The sequence below is a fragment of the Podarcis erhardii genome (assembly GCF_964252035.2).
Source record: "Podarcis erhardii genome assembly, chromosome: 18".
NCBI classification, from domain to species: Eukaryota; Metazoa; Chordata; class Lepidosauria; order Squamata; family Lacertidae; genus Podarcis; species Podarcis erhardii.
Window position 1 is genome coordinate 6,278,054 of NC_138516.1, and position 19,902 is coordinate 6,297,955.

The window sequence follows — 19,902 nt, forward strand, 5'->3', positions numbered from 1 at the left end:
AACAAGTCGGTGCCCCCGCTCCGCTGGGGAAGCTTGCCTAAACCATGCAGCCCCAACCTTCAGCCCTCCAGATGTTTTGGACTACAATTCTCATCATCCCTGACCACTGGTCCTGTTAGCTAGGGATGGTGGGAGTTGTAGGCCAAAACATCTGGAGGGCTGCAGGTTGAGGATGCCTGGCCTAAACAAAAAAGAAATAAATGTCTTAAGCTGAAGGCACCTGGCTGATATCAAGTGGCAGGGAGTTCCAAAGTTTATGGGCTGCCACACTTTTTAAATAAACAAGCCAAGTTCCTACAAATGTGGAACCAGTGTTTTGTGGCGCTGGTGGCAGCTCATTAAAGTGGTCGAATGGGCCTCATCATTTCAAGCGTAATCTTTTTGGGCGCAGGTGCCAGCAAGGGGGGGGGGGTCGCTGGAGCCAAAAGTGGGTGAGGCATTCCCTCCACAGAAACACACCTCCCACTTCCAGCTCTATTTCTTCCCTGTGTGAAATTAGGCTAAAGGCTGCCCACCGCCCCCAAGTCTGATCCGCTGGCTTTAAGGCGCACCAGCCCCCGTTGCTGGGACGCGGGTGGCGCTGTGGGTTAAACCGCAGAGCCTAGGACTTGCCGATCAGAAGGTCAGTGGTTCAAATCCCCGCAATGACGGGGTGAGCTCCCATTGCTCGGTCCCTGCTCCTGCCCACCTAGCAGTTCGAAAGCACGTCAAAGTGCAAGTAGATCAATAGGTACCACTCCGGCAGGAAGGTAAACGGCATTTCCGTGCGCTGCTCTGGTTCGTCAGAAGCGGCTTACTCATGCTGGCCACATGACCCTGAAGCTGTGCACCAGCTCCCTCGGCCAATAAAGAGAGATGAGCGCCGCAACCCCAGAGTCGGCCACGACTGGACCTAACGGTCAGGGGTCCCTTTACCTTACCCCCGGTTGCCAAACCAGTTTAAAGAAATCCGAGCGCCCGGTTGCCAAGTGTGCCGGTTTGTCTGCACATAACGCAGCACTAGCAACCCGTCTTGTCCCCCCCCCCCCCCGAAAAAAACCACATCCATTGCTCTGTATCAAGGTCAGAAGGAGGAGGAAAAGCTCTCTGCTGCTCAGGCAGCTGTCTGCGTGAAATGGATTTGCTTCGCAGCCAGGCAAGATTGAATTTGTGTTTCGTTTGGTGTGGGGCGAGGGAAGGGGGGGCGGCGGTTCGTCCCTGATCACGGACTATATGGATGGCTCACTTAAGAATGGAAGGTGATTTTAGCCGAGCTATAAATCTCCAGCTGGATTGCTCCCTGGAAGCTAGTAAAGAAGAAAACAATATCGCTAACACGGTGAAATGCTTAATAGAGGAGCTTGCCTGAGACGGAGGATAGAGGCGTCAGGGCCCTGAGTGGGATGGAGATGGAGGGACGATGGCGAGGTGGGGAAGGAAACCGGGAGAAGGGCCCTCTCTGTTTCCCCGCACACCAGATTGCTGCAGGGGGGGGCGGGCACTGCGCCCTGAAACGGATCCTTTTATTGGGACTCCTATTCTGGCACTGTCGTGCGGCACGTGGCGTGGTCTCTATTCAGCCAGTCCTTTTCCCCTTAAGAAGCTCTCTCTCTCGCTCTACACACACACACGTTTTGTTATGCTCCCTTTTATATTTTCGTAATTTCTTTATCAAAAATTTCAAAAGTTTTAACATACCGTATTTTTCCGTGTATAAGACGCCGCCATGTATAAGGAGCCCCCTATTTTGGGGGGCACTCAAAATTAAGAAAATGGGGGAGATTGCCCCCCGTGTATAAGACTGACCCTTCCCCCCCTTTTAACATTATTTTCCAGTATAAAAAACCCCAAGTCTTATACACGTGTATGGTGTCATATTCCCATATTCCCCGTATTTTCTGAAAAAAATCATTTTTTACCATAGCTCTCGCTTCATTGCAAGTGTTTTTAAAATCCTGCCAATGTTTTCAGTTGTTTACAGTGTTATAAAAAGTTTCCCCATTCTTTATTAAATTTCTTGCCCTCCTGATCTCTGATTTCCCCAGTCCTTCTGTTGCTCGTTATTTCAAATCCTGCTCGCGAGTTCATCAAGCTATAATATTTCCCTGAATAGTCCAAAAAGGGCTTCTATTCTTCCATAAAACCATCACCGTTAAAGTCTCTTATTTTGGCTGTTGACTTTGCCATTTCTGCGCCACCTTGCTTATCCATTCTTCTTTGGTGAGAACTTTTTCTTCTTCCTTCTATTTTTGTGCGTTAAGCAAACTAGCTGTTGTTGTTTCATACACAACATGTTCTGCCTGCTTTCAAAGCGATCCCTCGTGGTTGAAAACACACATCATTTCGGGCCCAGCTGCTGCTACAAACCAGTGAAAACATTTGTCTGTGGACAAATGCTGTCTCCCTCGGCCTGAAAGCGAGATGAGCGCCACAACCCCATAGTCGCCTTTGACTGGACTTAACTGTCCAGGGGTCTTTTAGCTTTACCTCTTTTTACCTCTTAGGTCCATTTAATTTATATATATATATAAATTAAATGGACCTAAGAGGTAAAATTGCAATTTTTAAGAGGTATATGCAATTCCAACATAACAGCATATGAGAACATATATTCATTATTTCCCCCTTTTTTCCCCACCCCCTTCAAACCCTCCCTCCCCTCTCCTCAGCTCCTCTATCTGATTGCTCAATACATATTATTCTCTGCGGGACACGGGTGGCACTGTGGGTTAAACCACAGAGCCTAGGACTTGCCGATCAGAAGGTCGGCGGTTCGAATCCCCGTGATGGGGTGAGCTCCCGTTGCTCCTGCCAACCTAGCAGTTCGAAAGCATGTGCAAGTAGATAAATAGGCATTTTGCATAGCGTCGTGGGAACATGGGTCACAAAGCCTGCTCTGCAACTGCAGCGAATAAATAGATTTGTGAACACAGCCTTAGAAACACTGCAAAATTCAGTAGGACTTGAGACAGGGAGCGTGTTTTGAAGACAACTGCAAGGGGGCCCCCTTGTGGCCAAGGATGGATATTGCCCGGACCCCTATGTGTTAGGTATGAATGAATGAATCTTTATTTGCGTCAGCCATCGGCCATAGCAATAGAACAACAAGACGATACACAATGAATAGAAATAAAAAGTCAATTGTATAAAATACATTTTAGGGGTTTGAATCAATAGTCAAATACACTGGTACCTCGGGTTACATACGCTTCAGGTTACAGACTCCGCTAACCCAGAAATAGTGCTTCAGGTTAAGAACTTTGCTTCAGGATGAGAACAGAAATCGTGTTCCGGCGGTGCAGCGGCAGCAGGAGGCCCCATTAGCTAAAGTGGTGCTTCAGGTTAAGAACAGTTTCAGGTTAAGAACAGACCTCCGGAACGAATTAAGTACTTAATCCGAGGTACCACTGTAGTGGCTCTTATTCTGATTTCCCCAGCAAAACACCTTGCAACCTTTGCTGTCATCTGCTCATCTTGATCTGCCAAGAGAAAGGACACTGCGGCAGTGGTTGGGTGACCCGGAATGGACAATAAAAGAGGGGTGATAATCTCATTCCTGAAGTCTTTATAAAGAGGGCAAGCCAGAAGGGCATGTGCCACCGATTCGGTGCTGTCATCTCCACAGGGACATGTGTGTGTTAGGTTGTTTGGACCACATCTAATTTTTTTTCCTATAATTTTTTATTAAACTTCCTCTTTTACAATTTAAAATGTTCATTTAGATAAAGATAAAGGAACCCCTGACCGTTAGGTCCAGTTGTGGCCGACTGAAACTGTTCTTAACCTGAAGCACCATTTTAGCTAATGGGGCCTCCTGCTGCAGCTGCACCGCCAGAGCAACATTTCTGTTCTCATCCTGAAGCAAAGTTCTTAACCTGAAGCACTATTTCTGGGTTAGCGGAGTCTGTAACCTGAAGCGTCTGTAACCTGAAGCGCATGTAACCCGAGGTACCACTGTACTAAGGAAAACCGCTTTGCAGCAATGGCTGTTTTAGGCCAAACTGCATCCAACATGTATTGGAGAGAAATTCGCCAGAGGGTTTTCACGAGGGCTTTGAATAAATATTTGCAAACCGGTGAGGAAATGCATCGGAATGAACTTTGGACTGGGGAAATGGTTAACTGAGGGAAGAAGGCAAAGCAGACAGAATCCCTAATCCGTAATCGCGGGTGCAGAGTGCTGTTTTCGCACTCAGGTCCTGCTGGGTAGGGGGTCCTATTGGGGCATAGAATCATAGAGTTGGAAGGAATCTCAGCTAAAGCATCCATGACACATGGCCGTCAAACCTCTGTCTAAAAACCTCCAAGGAAGGAGAGTCGGCCGCATCCCGAAGGAGACCGTTCCACGGCCGGACAGCTCTAAATGTCAGAAAGTTCTTCCTGATTTTGAGTCAGAATTTCCTTCCTTGCAATTTGAAGCCATGGGTTCGAATCCTGACATCCAGAGCAGGATGAAACAAGCGTGCTCCCTCCTGCGTGTGACAGCCCTTCAGATATTTGAAGATGGCTCTCTCCTGTCACTTTCCTCTTTCCTAGGCTAAACATACCCAGATCCTTCAACCGTTCCTCATATGGCTTGGTTTCCAGACCCATCACCATCTGGGCTGCCCTCCTCTGCCCACCTTCCAGCTTCTCAATATCCTCCTTAAACTGAGGTGCCCAGAACAGGACTGAGGCCTGAGGCAGGACTATAAATCAGTAACTCGAGAAAAGGAAAAATGAGGCCAACAAAAACCAAGGCACATGTAGGCTTCAGATCTTAAAAGGTCGAAAGCCACTGGATGTGGTTTGACCAAGGCAAAAGAACCACAGCCCTTAAGATATTTGAAGATGGCTATCATATCTCCTCTCAGTCTACTGTTTTCCAGGCTAAACATTCCCAGCTCCTTCAACTGTTCCTCATATGATCTGGTTTCCAGACCCTTGATCACCTCAGTCGCCCTCCGCTGCACACGTTCCAGCTTGTCAACATCCTTCTTAAATTGTGCTGCCCAGAACGCAAGACTCCAGCTGTGGTCTGACCAAGGCAGAAGAGAGTGTCACTATGACTTCCCTTCATCTTCATGGATGGTGACTAATGGATTGAGGCTGAATCCTGACAAGATGGAAGGACTGTTTTGGGGGGACAGTGGGTGGGCAGGTGTGGAGGACTCCCTGTCTTGAATGGGGTAACTGTGCCCCTGAAGGACCAGGTGTGCAGCCTGGGAGTCATTTTAGACTCACAGCTGTCCATGGAGGTGCAGGTCAATTTGCGTCCAGGGCAGCTGCTTACCAGCTCCGTCTGGTATGCAGGATGAGACCCTCCCTGCCTGCGCACTGGCTTGCCAGAGTGGTGCATGCTCTGGTTATCTCCCGCTTGGACTACTGCCATGCACTCTGCGTGGGGCTGCCTTTGAAGGTGACCCGGAAACTACAACTAATCCAGAATGCGGCAGCTAGACTGGGGACTGGGGGTGGCCCCCGAGACCACATAACACCGGTCTTGAAAGACCTACATTGGCTCCCAGTACTTTTCCGAGCACAAGTCAAAGTGTTGGTGTTGACCTTTAAAGCCCTCAACGGCCTCGGCCCAGTAGACCTGAAGGAGCGTCTCCACCCCCATCGTTCTGCCCGGACGCTGAGGTCCAGCTCCGAGGGCCTTCTGGCGGTTCCCTCATTGCGAGAAGCAAAGCTACAGGCAGAGGGCCTTCTCGGTGGTGGCACCCGCCCTGTGGAACGCCCTCCCATCAGATGTCAAAGAGATAAACAACTACCTGACATTCAGAAGACATCTTAAGGCAGCCCTCTTCAGGGAAGTTTGTAATGTATGACATCTTAGTGTATTTTTGGTCTTTGTTGAAGCCACCCAGAGCGGCTAGGGAAACCCAGCCAGATGGGTGGGGTACAAATAATAAATTATTATTATTCTTCTGTTGATGTATCTTGGTGTGAGACCAAGTCCCTGGACTGGAGGGGGCTGCGTCAGTGCTCACCTGTTCACACATAAGTCCTCCCTTTTCCACTCAGGTGTGGTTGTCGGGTGTCAGATTCTGGTAAGGAGCCCAGCCGACTCCCCTTGCCTGAATCCTGGCCCTTGACAGCTGATTCTGAAGGCGAGCGGGTTAACAAGCCATGTGCAGACAAAAGACAAAAGGGCCCATTCAGTCCACACAGCTGCCCAAAGTTGGCCCAGCTGCAGCATCCATCAGAGGCAAACAGATTCTGATCTCAGCTAGAATAAACTCGCTGGAGGGGCGAAGGCACAGCTCTGACCGGGCAGCAGCAGAAGGGAGAGGGTGGGCTTTCGTCGTACCACCAAGCAGCTTGAAGCGAAGGGTTGGAGGAAATTGTGGACACGAGAAATCATGGGATTTCAGAGCTTGGGGGTCCCTTAGCCCAGAATCTCCGCTGAATGCAGAAACCTGGCAGCGGGGTGAACTAAGCAACTCTCTTGGTCTCTTCCAACTCTCCGATTTTTTGCTTCTATGATTAAGGCAGGGGTAGGGAAGCGGGTGGCGCTGTGGGTTAAACCACTGAGCCTCTTGGGCTTGCAGATCAGAAGGTCGGCGGTTCGAATCCCCACAACGGGGTGGGCTCCCGTTGCTCGGTCCCTGCTCCTGCCAACCAAGCAGTTTGAAAGCACACCAGTGCAAGTAGATAAATAGGTACCACTCTGGAGGGAAGGTAAACGGCATTTCCGTGCGCTGCTCTGGTTCGCCAGAAGTGGCTTAGTCATGCTGGCCACATGACCCGGAAGCTGTACGCTGGCTCCCTTGGCCTGTAAAGCGAGATGAGCGCCGCAACCCCAGAGTCGGTCACGACTGGACCTAATGGTCAGGGGTCCCTTTACCTTTAAGCAACCTAAGGCCCAGGGGCCAGATGTGGCCCAATCACCTTGTAAATCTGGCCCACGGATGCTCCAAGAATCCGCGTGTTTTTACATGAGTATAATGTGTCCTTTTATTTAAACTGCATCTCTAGGTTATTTGTGGGGCATAGGAATTCATTCATTATTGTTTTCCCCCAAAATATAGTCCGGCCCACCACAAGGTCTGAGGGACGGTGGACCAGCCCCCTGCTGAAAATGTTTGCTGACCCCTGGATTAAGGGTTTGGGGTTTTTTAAGAGGAATGGCACGGTTGGTAGAGTAAGGATCTCTTCATACCAGGGCTGTGGGTTTGAACCCCACTTTGGGTGAAAGATTCCTGCGTTGCCGTGGGTTGGACTAGATGATCCTCAGGGTCCCATCTAGAAATCTGAGATTCCGTATCGTGAATGTGTGGAATCAGCTGCCACATGATGCGGTGGTGACATTAGAGTGTAAAGGGTTTCAGCATGCAGAGAAAAATGGCCAAGATAGGGTTAGGTCAGGTATGCCGGTTAATTTGACATGTGTTTGTCCTGTACCTGCTTAAGCCTGTGAGAGTGACTCAGCACAATCTAAATCAGGGGTCAGCAAAAATTTTCAGCAGAGGGCCGGTCCACTGTCCCTCGGACCTTGTGGGGGGCCGGACTATATTTTGGGAAAGAAATAATGAACAAATTCCTATGCCCCACAAATAACCCTGAGATGCATTTTAAATAAAAGCACATAGAATCATAGAATCATAGAGTTGGAAGCGACCACAAGGGCCATGGAGTCCAACCCCCTGCCAAGCAGGAAACACCATCAGAGCACTCCTGACATATGGTTGTCAAGCCTCTGCTTAAAGACCTCCAAAGAAGGAGACTCCACCACACTCCTGGGCAGCAAATTCCACTGTCGAACAGCTCTTACTGCCAGGAAGTTCTTCCTAATGTTTAGGTGGAATCTTCTTTCGTGTAGTTTGGATCCATTGCTCCGTGTCCGCTTCTCTGGAGCAGCAGAAAACAACCTTTCTCCCTCCTCTAGGTGACATCCTACTCCTCTATGTGACATTCTACTCATGTACAAAAACACCAGGCAGGCCCCACAAATAACCCTGAGATGCATTTTAAATAAAAGGAGACATTCTACTCATGTAAAAACACGCTGATTCCCGGACCGTCCGTGGGCGATTGGGCCAGATCCTGTCCCCGGGCCTTAGTTAATTTACCTACCCATGCCCTTTTTTTTTAATAAAACAAACGTAATGGCGTCCACCATATTCTAAATATTATTTATTGTTTTATGAGGGTTTGGGCCTCTTTGCCACGGTTTCCTATTTTCTCCGTAGCCACTGGTTTCAGGTCATTGCGAAGTTTCTGAGTCCACTTTTGAGACTCGTTTTAGCTCTGTCCTTTTCAGATTTCAACATAGTGTTTCCCAACCAGATGATGCAACCAAAACCAAATGGGTGGCATTTCTTGGAAGCCTCTTGTTCCCTCCCTTTCTCTTCAACTTCCCATTGGTGGAGAACCTTTCAGGGACCGGAGACCTCCTTGCGCCAATCCCTTGCTCCCACGATAAGGCAGAAGTCGAACGGATCCACTGTGGAAGGGATCGTTTGCTGGGCGAAAGCGACCGAGCTGCAGGTAAGCATCTCTCAAGCTTTCCATTCCCTGTCCTTCATCCTGAAGCAAAGTCCCCAGGCTCATCTCAGCTTCCGATAATCTGAATTGTGGAGCGTTCAGAACGGGGAGAGCCGTGTCAAAGCGAAGCTGCGGATGTGGGAAGAGGGAGGAACGACAATTACAGTGGTACCTCAGGTTACATACGCTTCAGGTTACAGACTCCGCTAACCCAGAAATAGTACCTCAGGTTAAGAACTTTGCTTCAGGATGAGAACAGAAATCATGCTCTGGCGGCGTAGCAGCAGCAGGAGGCCCCGTTAGTAGCTAAAGTGGTGCTTCAGGTTAAGAACAGTTTCAGGTTAAGAACGGACCTCCGGAACGCATTAAGTACTTAACCTGAGGTACCACTGTATGTGCAATAGATTTGAAGGGTCTTGAGATATTCTGCCTTTCTGCAGCTGCAAAATGCAGTACTGTGGTGCCTCGGGTTAAGAACTTAATTCGTTCTGGAGGTCCGTTCTTAACCTGAAAGTGTTCTTAACCTGAGGTACCACTTTAGCTGATGGAGCCTCCCGCTGCTGCCACCGCGCCATTTCTGTTCTCATCCTGAAGCAAAGTTCTTAACCTGAGGTACTATCTCTGGGTTAGCGGTGTCTGTAACCTGAAGCGTCTGTAACCCAAGGTACCACTGTACTTCTTCTTGTTTTCCCAAGTTTCTTGTTTTTAAGGTTCTCTGGGGTGCGGGGGTATGAGTGTCTTTCCCAACCTGGTGCCCACCAGATGTTTTTGACTGCAGTGGGGCATGTTGTAGTTGTAGTAGGACTGAACCCTCTGGGCCAGAGTTTCCCAAACTTGGGTCCCCCCAGATGTTTTTAGACTACAACTCCCATCATCCCTAGCTAGCAGGTCAGGGATGATGGGCATTGTAGTCCAACGGAGACCTAATTGGACTGGAGACCTAAGTTTGGGAACCGCTGCTCAGACTGTACATGTGAGGTTCCTTCAGCCAGTCCCACTCAGAGGGAATACATCATGCCTCCCAGATCGAGCACAATTGCAGACATTCTTTTAATACAGTGGTACCTCGGGTTACAGGGACGCTGGTGGCCCTGTGGGTTAAACCACAGAGCCTAGGGCTTGCCAATCAGAAGGTTGGTGGTTCAAATCCCCACGACGGGGTGAGCTCCCGTTGCTCGGTCCCAGCTCCTGCCAACCTAGCAGTTTGAAAACACGTCAAAGTGCAAGTAGATAAATAGGTACCACTCCGGCAGGAAGGTAAATGGCGTTTCCGTGCGCTGCTCTGGTTTGCCAGAAGTGGTTTAGTCCTGCTGGCCACATGACCCGGAAGCTGTACGCCGGCTCCCTCGGCCAGTAAAGTGAGATGAGCGCCACAACCCCAGAGTCGGCCACGACTGGACCTAATGGTCAGGGGTCCCTTTACCTTTACCTCAGGTTACAGACGCTTCAGGTTTCAGATGCTTCAGGTTACAGACTCTGCTAACCCAGAAATAGCACCTTGGGTTAAGAACTTTGCTTCAGGATGAGAACAGAAATTGTGCTCCGGCATAGCAGCGGTGGCAGCAGGAGGCCCCATTAGCTAAAGTGGTGCTTCAGGTTAAGAACAGTTTCAGGTTAAGAACGGACCTCCGGAACTAATTAAGTTCTTAACCTGAGGTACCACTGTACTGAGTCCCAATCCTGAATACTGAGATCTTATACTGAGTCAGACCATTGGGTCTCTCTACCCCAGTATTGTCTACCCTGACTGATTCTTCAGGACTTCAGGCACTGTTTCCCCAGCCCTGCCTGGGATTGAACCTGCAACCTTCTTCCTGCATTGTTGGGGGCTGGGCTAGATGACCACTGGGGGCCCTTCCAGCTCTGCCCTTCTAGGATTCTAGGATTCATGCAAGGCATGCGATCTACCACTGACCCAATCAATAGAAATTGGCGGACAAGGTTTCCAAAGTTTATTGGCACTCCTGCCATCCCCACCCACTCGCCTCTGGTCAACGATCGCCGTGACTTGTGGCCAATGCAAATATCACGGGACATATCCTGGGAACTGTAGATTACCCCTGTAAGAACTACAATTCCCAGCAACCTTAACAAATGACACTTCCACAGCCCTTTGGGGGGGGGGAGCCATGTGCTTTAAATGTACAATGTGGACAGGGCTCAGCAAACTTTTTCAGCAGGGGGCCGGTCCACTGTCCCTCAGACCTTGTTGGGGGCCGGACTATATTCTAAAAGGGGGAAAAAATGAAAAGTGGCCCGCAAATAACCCAGACATACATTTTAAATAAAAGGACACATTCTGCTCATGTAAAAACACGCTGATTCCCTGACTGTCCGCGGGCTGGATTTGGAAGGCGATTGGGCCCCCGGGCCTTAGTTTGCCTACCCATAATGTGGATGTATGTCTTGCTATGTTTCTCATCCTAGAATTGCAGAGATGGGAGGAACCGCCGGGATCCAACTCCCTGCAATTCAGGAATCTTTTGCCCCACACGGGGCTTGAACCCACGAGCCTGAGATTATGAGTCTCATCCACTTTACCAGGAGCTAGCTCTGCCCAAATGATAAGTTTTGCTTTCTCAAGCTGGCGGGAGACCATGCAGGTATTTACAGGGATGAAAATGAATGAATGGGACACGGGTGGCGCTGTGGGTTAAACCACAGAGCCTAGGACTTGCCGATCAGAAGGTCGGCGGTTCGAATCCCCGCGACGGGGTGAGCTCCTGTCACTCGGTCCCTGCTCCTGCCAACCTAGCACTTTGAAATCACGCCAGCACAAGTAGATAAATAGGTACCACTCCAGCGGGAAGGTAACCGGCGTTTCCGTGCGCTGCTCTGGTTCGCCAGAAGCAGTTTAGTCCTGCTGTCCACATAACCCAGAAGCTGTACTCTGGCTCCCTCGGCCAGTAAAGCAAGATGAGCGCTGCAACCCCAAAGTTGGTCACGACTGGGCCTAATGGTCAGGGGTCCCTTAACCTTTAAATGAATGAATGAAATATTTATTGCTAAAAGCTATAACCCGTTACAACTGGTCACAATGCATATAATTCAAATAATTGATGTAAAACTGAACAACAACAACAGCAGCAAAGCAAACATACAAAAATGGAAATATCACATCTGCATAAAGTTAAGAGCTCCACATCTCACACTCCCCCTTATGATACAGTGCTACCTTGGTTCTCAAACGCCTTGGTACTCAAACAACTGGGAACCCAAACACTGCAAACCCGGAAGTAAGTGTGTGAACTTTTTTTCGAAAGCCGAATATGCTCCGTTTTGAGTGCCACACTTCCATTCTGAGTGTTACACCGAGATCTGTCTGTTTTTGCTATTTACTTCGCATTTTTGTGGTTTTTGTGACTGTGTGGAACCCAGTTCAGCTACTGATTGATTGATTGTGTGACTGTAGTACATTGTTTATTGCTTTCATTTTATGGATCGGTGGCCTTGTTAGTAAAACCCATGTTTGATTGCTGTTTTAGGGGTTGCTTCTAAAAGTCTGGAACGGATTAATCCGTTTTGCATTATTTTCTATGGAAAAACGCGCCTTGGTTTTGGAACGCTTTGGTTTTGGAACGGACATCTGGAACGGATTAAGTTTGAGAACCAAGGTACCACTGTACTTGTCTTGGTGCGTAGCTCTCGATTTACTTGCAGCCAAGGCAAATTTTCAGGGATGCAAATAAACTCACTCTCTCTCTCCATCCATACAGAGTCGCAGGATGGATTCCTCAGTCCTGATCTGTATTGTTTGCATGGTGTTATCCCTTCACTGCTGCTGCCTCCAGGCTCTCCAGTGCCCCTCTGTGGCCACCCCAAGCAATATCACCGAGTTCTCCTGCTCCTCCCCGTCCCTTAGCCATTTCCCAGCTGGCTTCCCTGAGCGGACGACCCTGATCTCCGTCGAGTTCACAAACATCTCCAGCATCGGTGAGGATGCGCTGCTGGGGTTGCCCAAGCTTCAGGAACTTCACCTATCTAACAACAGGCTGGAGGACCTTCCCGGCGGCCTCTTCCGTGACCTCCCAGAGCTGCACACCTTGGATCTCACAAGCAATCTCCTGGAAGATCTGCCTCCGTCAATATTTGAGAATTCCAGCTCGTTGAATCATCTGTTTCTCAAGATGAACCAGTTGACCAAGTTGCGACCACAGTGGTTCCACCCGTTAAGGCAGCTGGAGACCCTGGATCTCTCCAACAACCAGCTGAAGGACGTTCCCCCCTCCTGCTTCAGCAAGCTGGAGAATTTGACAGCTCTGGACCTCTCCTTCAACTTCCTCCACCAGCTCTCTCCGCAGATCCTGGAGGGCATGCCTCTTCTGGAGCGGTTGGACCTAGGAGGCAACCATCTCCACTCCATCGCAGACAAAACCTTCCAGGAGGTCCCACGCCTGGGCTACCTCTTCCTCCAAAACAACAGCTTAACCCGTCTCCCACCAGGAATCTTCGAGCCTCTGAGGAATCTAGATACCCTGTTCATCTCCGACAACCAGATCGCTTCCTGGGACCCTGGGTTCTCAGGCCAGATCACTAAGCTCAGCCTCGACCTCGTCAGAAACCCATGGGCATGTGATTGCCTCATGAGCAGCTTCGTCGACTGGGTGACGCGTCATTCTGCCATCCTGTACTCCAGGGAAGAAGTGGTTTGTGCCTCCCCGGAGAGCCTCAAAGGCCGGGTGGTGATGTCGCTCAAAGAGGCTGAATTTGGTGTTTGCTGAATCCTCAGTACATAACCAGGGTTTGCCCAGCCCTGTCCCTAAGGAGGATGTTGCGAGGAAGCTCCAAAATCATGTATTAGATCAGGGGTCAGCAAACTTTTGCAACAGGGGGGCAGTCCGCTGTCCCTCAGACCTTGTGGGGGGCCAGACTATATTTTTTTTGGGGGGGGGGAGAATAATGAATGAATTCCTATGCCCCATAAATAACCCAGAGATGCATTTTAAATAAAAGCACACATTCTGTTGTTGTTGTTTAGTCGTTTAGTCGTGTCCGACTCTTCATGACCCCCTGGACCAGAGCATGCCAGGCGCTCCTGTCTTCCACTGCCTCCCGCAGTTTGGTCAAACTCATGCTGGTAGCTTCGAGAACACTGTCCCACCATCTGGTCCTCTGTCGTCCCCTTCTCCTTGTGCCCTCCATCTTTCCCAACATCCGGGTCTTTTCCAGGGAGTCTTATGAGGTGGCCAAAGTCTTGGAGCCTCAGCTTCAGGATCTGTCCATCCAGTGAGCACTCAGGGCTGATTTCCTTCAGAATGGAGAGGTTGGATCTTCTTGCAGTCCATGGGACTCTCAAGAGTCTCCTCCAGCACCAGAATTCAAAAGCATCCATTCTTCGGTGATCAGCCTTCTTTATGGTCCAGCTCTCACTTCCATACATCACTACTCTACCATAGCTTTAACAAAAAGCACACAGGCAGGCCCCACAAATAACCCAGGGATGCATTTAAATAAAAGCACACATTCTACCCATAGAAAAACACGCTGATTCCCGGTCTGTCCATGGGCCAGATTTAGAAGGCGATTGGGCCAGATCCGGCCCCCAGGCCTTAGTTTGCCTACCCATGTATTAGATGATTTGTCCCAGGATTCAGCTATCTACTCAGCTATCTATTCCCCTGCCATCTGCTGTGCTCAGTGGCGTAGCGTGGGTTGTCAGCACCCGGGGCAAGGCAAGTAATTTGCGCCCCCTAACCCGTGGATTTGCGCCCCCTAACCCGTGGATTTGCCCTAACCCCAGATGTTGCGCCCGGTGTGGCCGGCCCCCCCTGCACCCCCCACGCTACGCCACTGGCTGTGCTACCTGATGTTTTTAAACTGAGAGATGCCAGAAATTGAACTCAAGACCTTGCACAGGCAGCACTGCAGTTCTGCGGCAGAGCTTTGCTACGGTTCCTCTCTCCAAATTGCTGCCAATGCCCTCATCCGTATTCTGCATTTAAAGCAGTACAGTCAAACCTCGGCTCCTGAATGCCTCCATTTTGGAAAGTTTCGACTCTCCAACGCCGAAAACCAGGACGTAAATGCTCTGGTTTCCGAACGTTTATTGGCAGTGACAATTTGTTGTTGACAAAGGACAGCTGGGCATATAAAGGGCCCCATTACCTTCAGTAGCTTAAAAGGTAAAGGGACCCCTGACCATTAGGTCCAGTTGTGGCCGACTCTGGGGTTGTGGCGCTCATCTCGCTTTATTGGCCGAGGGAGCCGGCGTACAGCTTCTGGGTCATGTGGCCAGCAGGACTAAGCTGCTTCTGGTGAACCAGAGCAGCGCACGGAAACACTGTTTACCTTCCCGCTGGAGCAGTACCTATTTATCTACTTGCACGTTGATGTGCTTTCGAACTGCTAGGTTGGCAGGAGCAGGGACCGAGCAACGGGAGCTCACCCCGTTGTGGGGATTCAAACCGCTGACCTTCTGATCAGCAAGTCCTAGTCTCTGTGGTTTAACCCACAGTGCCACCCGCGCTTAGGGCCTCATCAAACCTAAATCTGGCCCTGCCCAGGTGGTGTCGTAATGATGATGTGTAACAGAGTGTGAGAGGCAGTGTGATAGGAATTTTGAGGTCTTAGATATATGGTAAAGTTCATAAGCGTAGCAACCAAGCACGTACATAGATCAGCACAGGAAGACCGACCTGGAACCATTTTGATTCCTAAACTGAGCAAATGTTTTCTCTGCAGGGTCAAAGTGGGAAACCTCCCCATTGTCTCTCTCTCCTCACAAATCCTGTCTCAAGGGCACATTTATGATATGAATAGGGTGTGAGCCTGTGACCTGGCCCAGGAACTAAGTATTTATCATTACAAAAGACTGGCCAGGCTCCCCAGGCAATCCAGTCAAGTAACCTGCCAGACAGGAGATAAACAACGACAGGAGAAAAACAACATTCAAATTTCTGTTTTAGACCACCTTTTCTGTGATGTAGGTGTGATGTATCTGAGGGGTGGTCTTAGGTTACACCCTTTCTGTGATGTTTCTGGGGGTGGTCTTGATCTACAGGATGGGAATTTCAAAAGTCTTTATAAGCCCTTGCATGCCATTTTTCTGGGTCCCTCCTCCTCTCCTGCGGGTGAGGGGAGCACCCTGTTGCAACAGTTCAATATAGATCAAGCTTACTAGCTGCTTTGCTTCTCAATATTCTCTGGTTGGCCTCTGTTACTTTCTCCTACCAATAGGGAACCTACGTAAGGACTCTATATGGGCTCTTGGATGCCCCATGAGGGAAAAAGGGCAATTTTGGTTTACAACAGCAGGGAGCGCCACATTTTAACATCACGCAGGGCGCCATCAAAATTTGACATCTCCAAATCTGCCATTGCACCTCCCTCTATCTACTGAGACTCGAGGCAGCACCGTGTTTGAAAATTAGAGAACATTCACACAATTAGCCATTGCATGACCTTCCCAAATACAGTGGTACCTCGGGTTAAGTACTTAATTCGTTCCTGAGGTCCGTTCTTAACCTGAAACTGTTCTTAACCTGAAGCACCACTTTAGCTAATGGGGCCTCCCGCCGCCAGAGCACAATTTCTGTTCTCATCCTGAAGCAAAGTTCTTAACCCGAGGTACTATTTCTGGGTTAGCGGAGTCTGTAACCTGAAGCGTATGTAACCCAAGGTACCACTGTACATGCAACCAGCTTTCCAACATCCTTTTGGCAGTCAGCAGCTAGGTTTGCAATTAGAGGGAGCAAGAGTAATGATATATTTATTTGCCTCTTCGGTTAGTGTGGTTTCCCCTCCTTTTCTTTTCCTCTCCTTGGTCCCCCTCCCCATTAAAAAAGAAAAATAGAAAGAAAGGAATGCTGTTAATTGGGAACAAAATGTGCCATCTTATCCACGAATATCTCTCGCCCGGAAATTTATTGCGAAGCTGCGCTCCCATGGAAGTTTTAAATTAAACCCAATTGCTTAAAGATGTTGGGCAATTTGCTGTGATTTAGCTGTGCAATAAAACCCAAGCGCCAAAGCGTATTCGCCAACCCAAAGGAGGCTGGGTGCTTTGTCCTTGTCGGTCTCGTCTTTGGGGCCCCCCCTCCTTTCCTTAAATAAGAATAAACAGAGCTGTTTGTGCACACAGGAAAGAATAAAATTAAGAATCAGACCTGGGCGAGGAATCCTCTTCAGCCCGAGGGCCGCATTCGCTTGCGATGAACCTTCTGGCGGCCGGATGCAAGTGTCGGGGTGGGGCCAAGGGCAAAATTGGGTGAAATTCTTATGCTTATGTGCACATCTGTGGCTTGAAACACTGCAAGGTCGTCTCAAGCTGCCTTTTTATGTGGAGAGTGTGGGATGTGATACACAAGTAGCAGTCAAGTACGACATTCCTTGTTTTCCTAGAGTGGACATGCAGGGGAGTGTTTGGTCCAGCCAGTCGAGAACTTTCTGTTTCCTCCTGGCTGGGACATACCGTATTTTTCGCTCTATAAGACACACCAGACCACAAGACGCACCTAGTTTTTGGAGGAGGAAAACAAGAAAAAAAAATATTCTGAATCTCAGAAGCCAGAACAGCAAGAGGGATCTCTGCGCAGTGAAAGCAGCAATCCCTCTTGCTGTTCTGGCTTCTGGGATAGCTGCGCAGCCTGCATTCGCTCCATAAGACGCACACACATTTCCCCTTACTTTTTAGGAGGGAAAAAGTGAGTCTTATAGAGCAAAAAATACAGTACTTCCTTTTGCAGGTGACCAGGGATGGGCATGACCTTACCTGTCCAGGTAACAAAAGGGACAGGGCACGAAGCACCCCCTCTCTTTGACTTCCTCCATCATTGGAGCACCAGCTTTCAGCTAGAAATGCTCTGTTGGCTCTCAGCCAACAGAGGACACTGGGACTATCTCCATATGGGATAGGTCAGGGGTCAGCAAATAGCAGGGAGCCGGTCCACTGTCCCTCAGAGCTTGTGGGGGGCCAGACTATATTTTGGAAGAAAATAAATGAACCAATTCCTATGCCCCACAAATAACCTTCACTGGAAGGACAGATCCTGAAGCTGAGGCTCCAGTACTTTGGCGACCTCCTGAGAAGAGAAGACTCCCTGGAAAAGACCCTGATGTTGGGAAAGATGGAGGGTGCAAGGAGAAGGGGACGACAGAGGACGAGATGGTTGGACAGTGTTCTTGAAGCTACCAGCATGAGTTTGACCAAACTGCGGGAGGCAGTGGAAGACAGGAGTGCCTGGCGTTCTCTGGTCCAGGGGGTCACGAAGAGTCAGACACGACTAAACAACAACAACGCCCTCCTTGCGGAGAGAGCACCAGCAGAACAGAGGCAGAGGGGTTGCCATGGTAACTCGGGCCAGCAACACAAATGAAAACTGGTGGTTCAAAGCAGAGCCCTGCGGTTGCCATAGTCACCACTCCCAGGCTGCATCCATTTGGACCAGAAGAGCAGGGAACTCTTCCAGGTTTCAAATCAGTATTTGCTGGTGGGGCGGTGTGGGTAGGTGGGGAGTTCCTCCTGCGAAGAACCCACAGAGTCATGGTCTTGCACACATCATGACCTCTAGTTTATCAGCGTACCCCCCTCCCCCTGTTTGTTTCTCACAACAGCCCTGGGGGGAATCAACTGGGTCAAAGTCATTTGGTGACACAAAATCATGTCTGAATAAGTAATGAGTGGCAGACCTAATAATAATGATGATGATAATAATAATAATTTATTTATACCCCCATCCATCTGGCTGGGTTTCCCCAGCCACTCTGGGTGGCTCCCAACAGAATATTAAAAACACAGTACAACATCAAACATTAAAAGCTTCCCTAAACAGGGCTGCCTTCAGATGTCTTCTAAAAGTCAGATAGTTGCTTATTTCCTCGACATCTGATGGGAGAGCATTCCACAGGGCAGGCGCCACTACCGAGAAGGCCCTCTACCTGTCTCCTTATAACCTCACTTCTCGCAGGGAGGGAACCGCCAGAAGACCCTCAGAGCTGGACCCCTCACATACAAGGTTATTTTGAACCTTCGGACCTCCTTCCCTCCCTCCACGGATTCCATATTTAAATTTAACTTTGCTGCATCTTTTTACCATTTTCTATCTATTAATTGGGGACGCGGGTGGCGCTGTGGTCTAAACCACTGAGCCTCTCAGGCTTGCTGATCAGGAAGTCGGCAGTTCAAATCCCCGTGACGGGGTGAGCTCCCGTTGTTCGGTCCCTGCTCCTGCCAACCTAGCAGTTTGAAAGCACACCAGCGCAAGTAGATAAATAGGTACTGCTCCGGTGGGAAGGTAAACGGCGTTTCCGTGCGCTGCTCTGTTTTGGTGTTCTGTTGCGCCAGAAGCAGCTTAGTCATGCTGACCTGACAAACGCCAGCTCTCTTGGCCTGTAAAGCGAGATGAGCGCCGCAACCCCAGAGTCGTTCGCAACTGGACTTCAGTGTCAGGGGTCCTTTACCTTTACCTTTTTATCCAGGTATCTAGAATGTTGACATTAATTTGCTTCAACTTGCTTTTAAAGCTTATTGTTGATTTCAGTTATTTTTGAATATTTTAAGTAGGCTGGTTTGTTTCTTTTTAAACTGCTTGGGATGTTGTTGTTTTAAGCGACATTTTTATTACTTTATTCTTTTTGCAAACACCTTTGAGGTTTGATTACAATCAAGCAGGACATAGGTTTGTAAAATAAACAGATACAGTGGTACCTCGGGTTAAGAACTTAATTCGTTCCAGAGGTCCATTCTTAAGCTGAAACTGTGCTTAACCTGAAGCACCACATTAGCTAATGGGGCCTCCCGCTGCTCCCGTGCCGCCAGAGCACGATTTCTGTTCTCATCCTGAAGCAAAGTTCTTAACCCGAGGTACTATTTCTGAGTTAGCAGAGTCTGTAACCTGAAGCATCTGTAACCTGAAGTGTATGTAACCCGGGGTACCACTGTACTGTAATTCAGGCTCGGTGTCTGATTAGACCCTACGACCCTTAACGAAGCAGGACCACATAAAAGTGATCTGCAATTTACCTGGAAAGGAAACCACATGCAGAGAGGGCTCCGGAGGTTTTGCCTTCTAATCCGAAATGTGACCAGTGTCTCTTTTAAAAAACCAAAACAAATGAAAATAAAACCACTATACTAATTCCAGCGCCAGATACAGAAGCAGAAAACATTCAGACTAACCACTGGCGACAATACATTAATACATGGGTAGGCAAACGCGCTGTGGGTTAAACCACAGAGCCTAGGACTTGCCGATCAGAAGGTCGGCGGTTCGAATCCCCATGACAGCTGAGCTCCCGTTGCTCAGTCCCTGCTCCTGCCAATCTAGCAGTCTGAAAGCACGTCAAAGTGCAAGTATATAAATAGGTATCACTCCAGCGGGAAGGTAAACGGCGTTTCTGTACGCTGCTCTGGTTCGCCAGAAGCGGCTTAGTTCTGCAGGCCACATGACCCAGAAGCTGTACGCCGGCTTCCTCGGCCAATAAAGCGAGATGAGCGCCGCAACCCCAGAGTCGGCC

The 19,902-nt window shown here is 49.3% G+C and overlaps 1 protein-coding gene across 1 annotated transcript; it reads left to right on the forward strand.

Moving 5' to 3' along the window:
* The first annotated feature begins 1,197 nt into the window (after positions 1-1,197).
* Positions 1,198-13,352, forward strand: LRG1 (leucine rich alpha-2-glycoprotein 1). Its single transcript, XM_081846316.1, is given in 4 exon segments — positions 1,198-1,238; positions 8,225-8,426; positions 8,428-8,451; positions 12,165-13,352. Coding segments are annotated over 4 exon segments (1,257 nt in total). The 5' UTR covers positions 1,198-1,212; the 3' UTR covers positions 13,170-13,352.
* Positions 13,353-19,902: the final 6,550 nt, after the last annotated feature.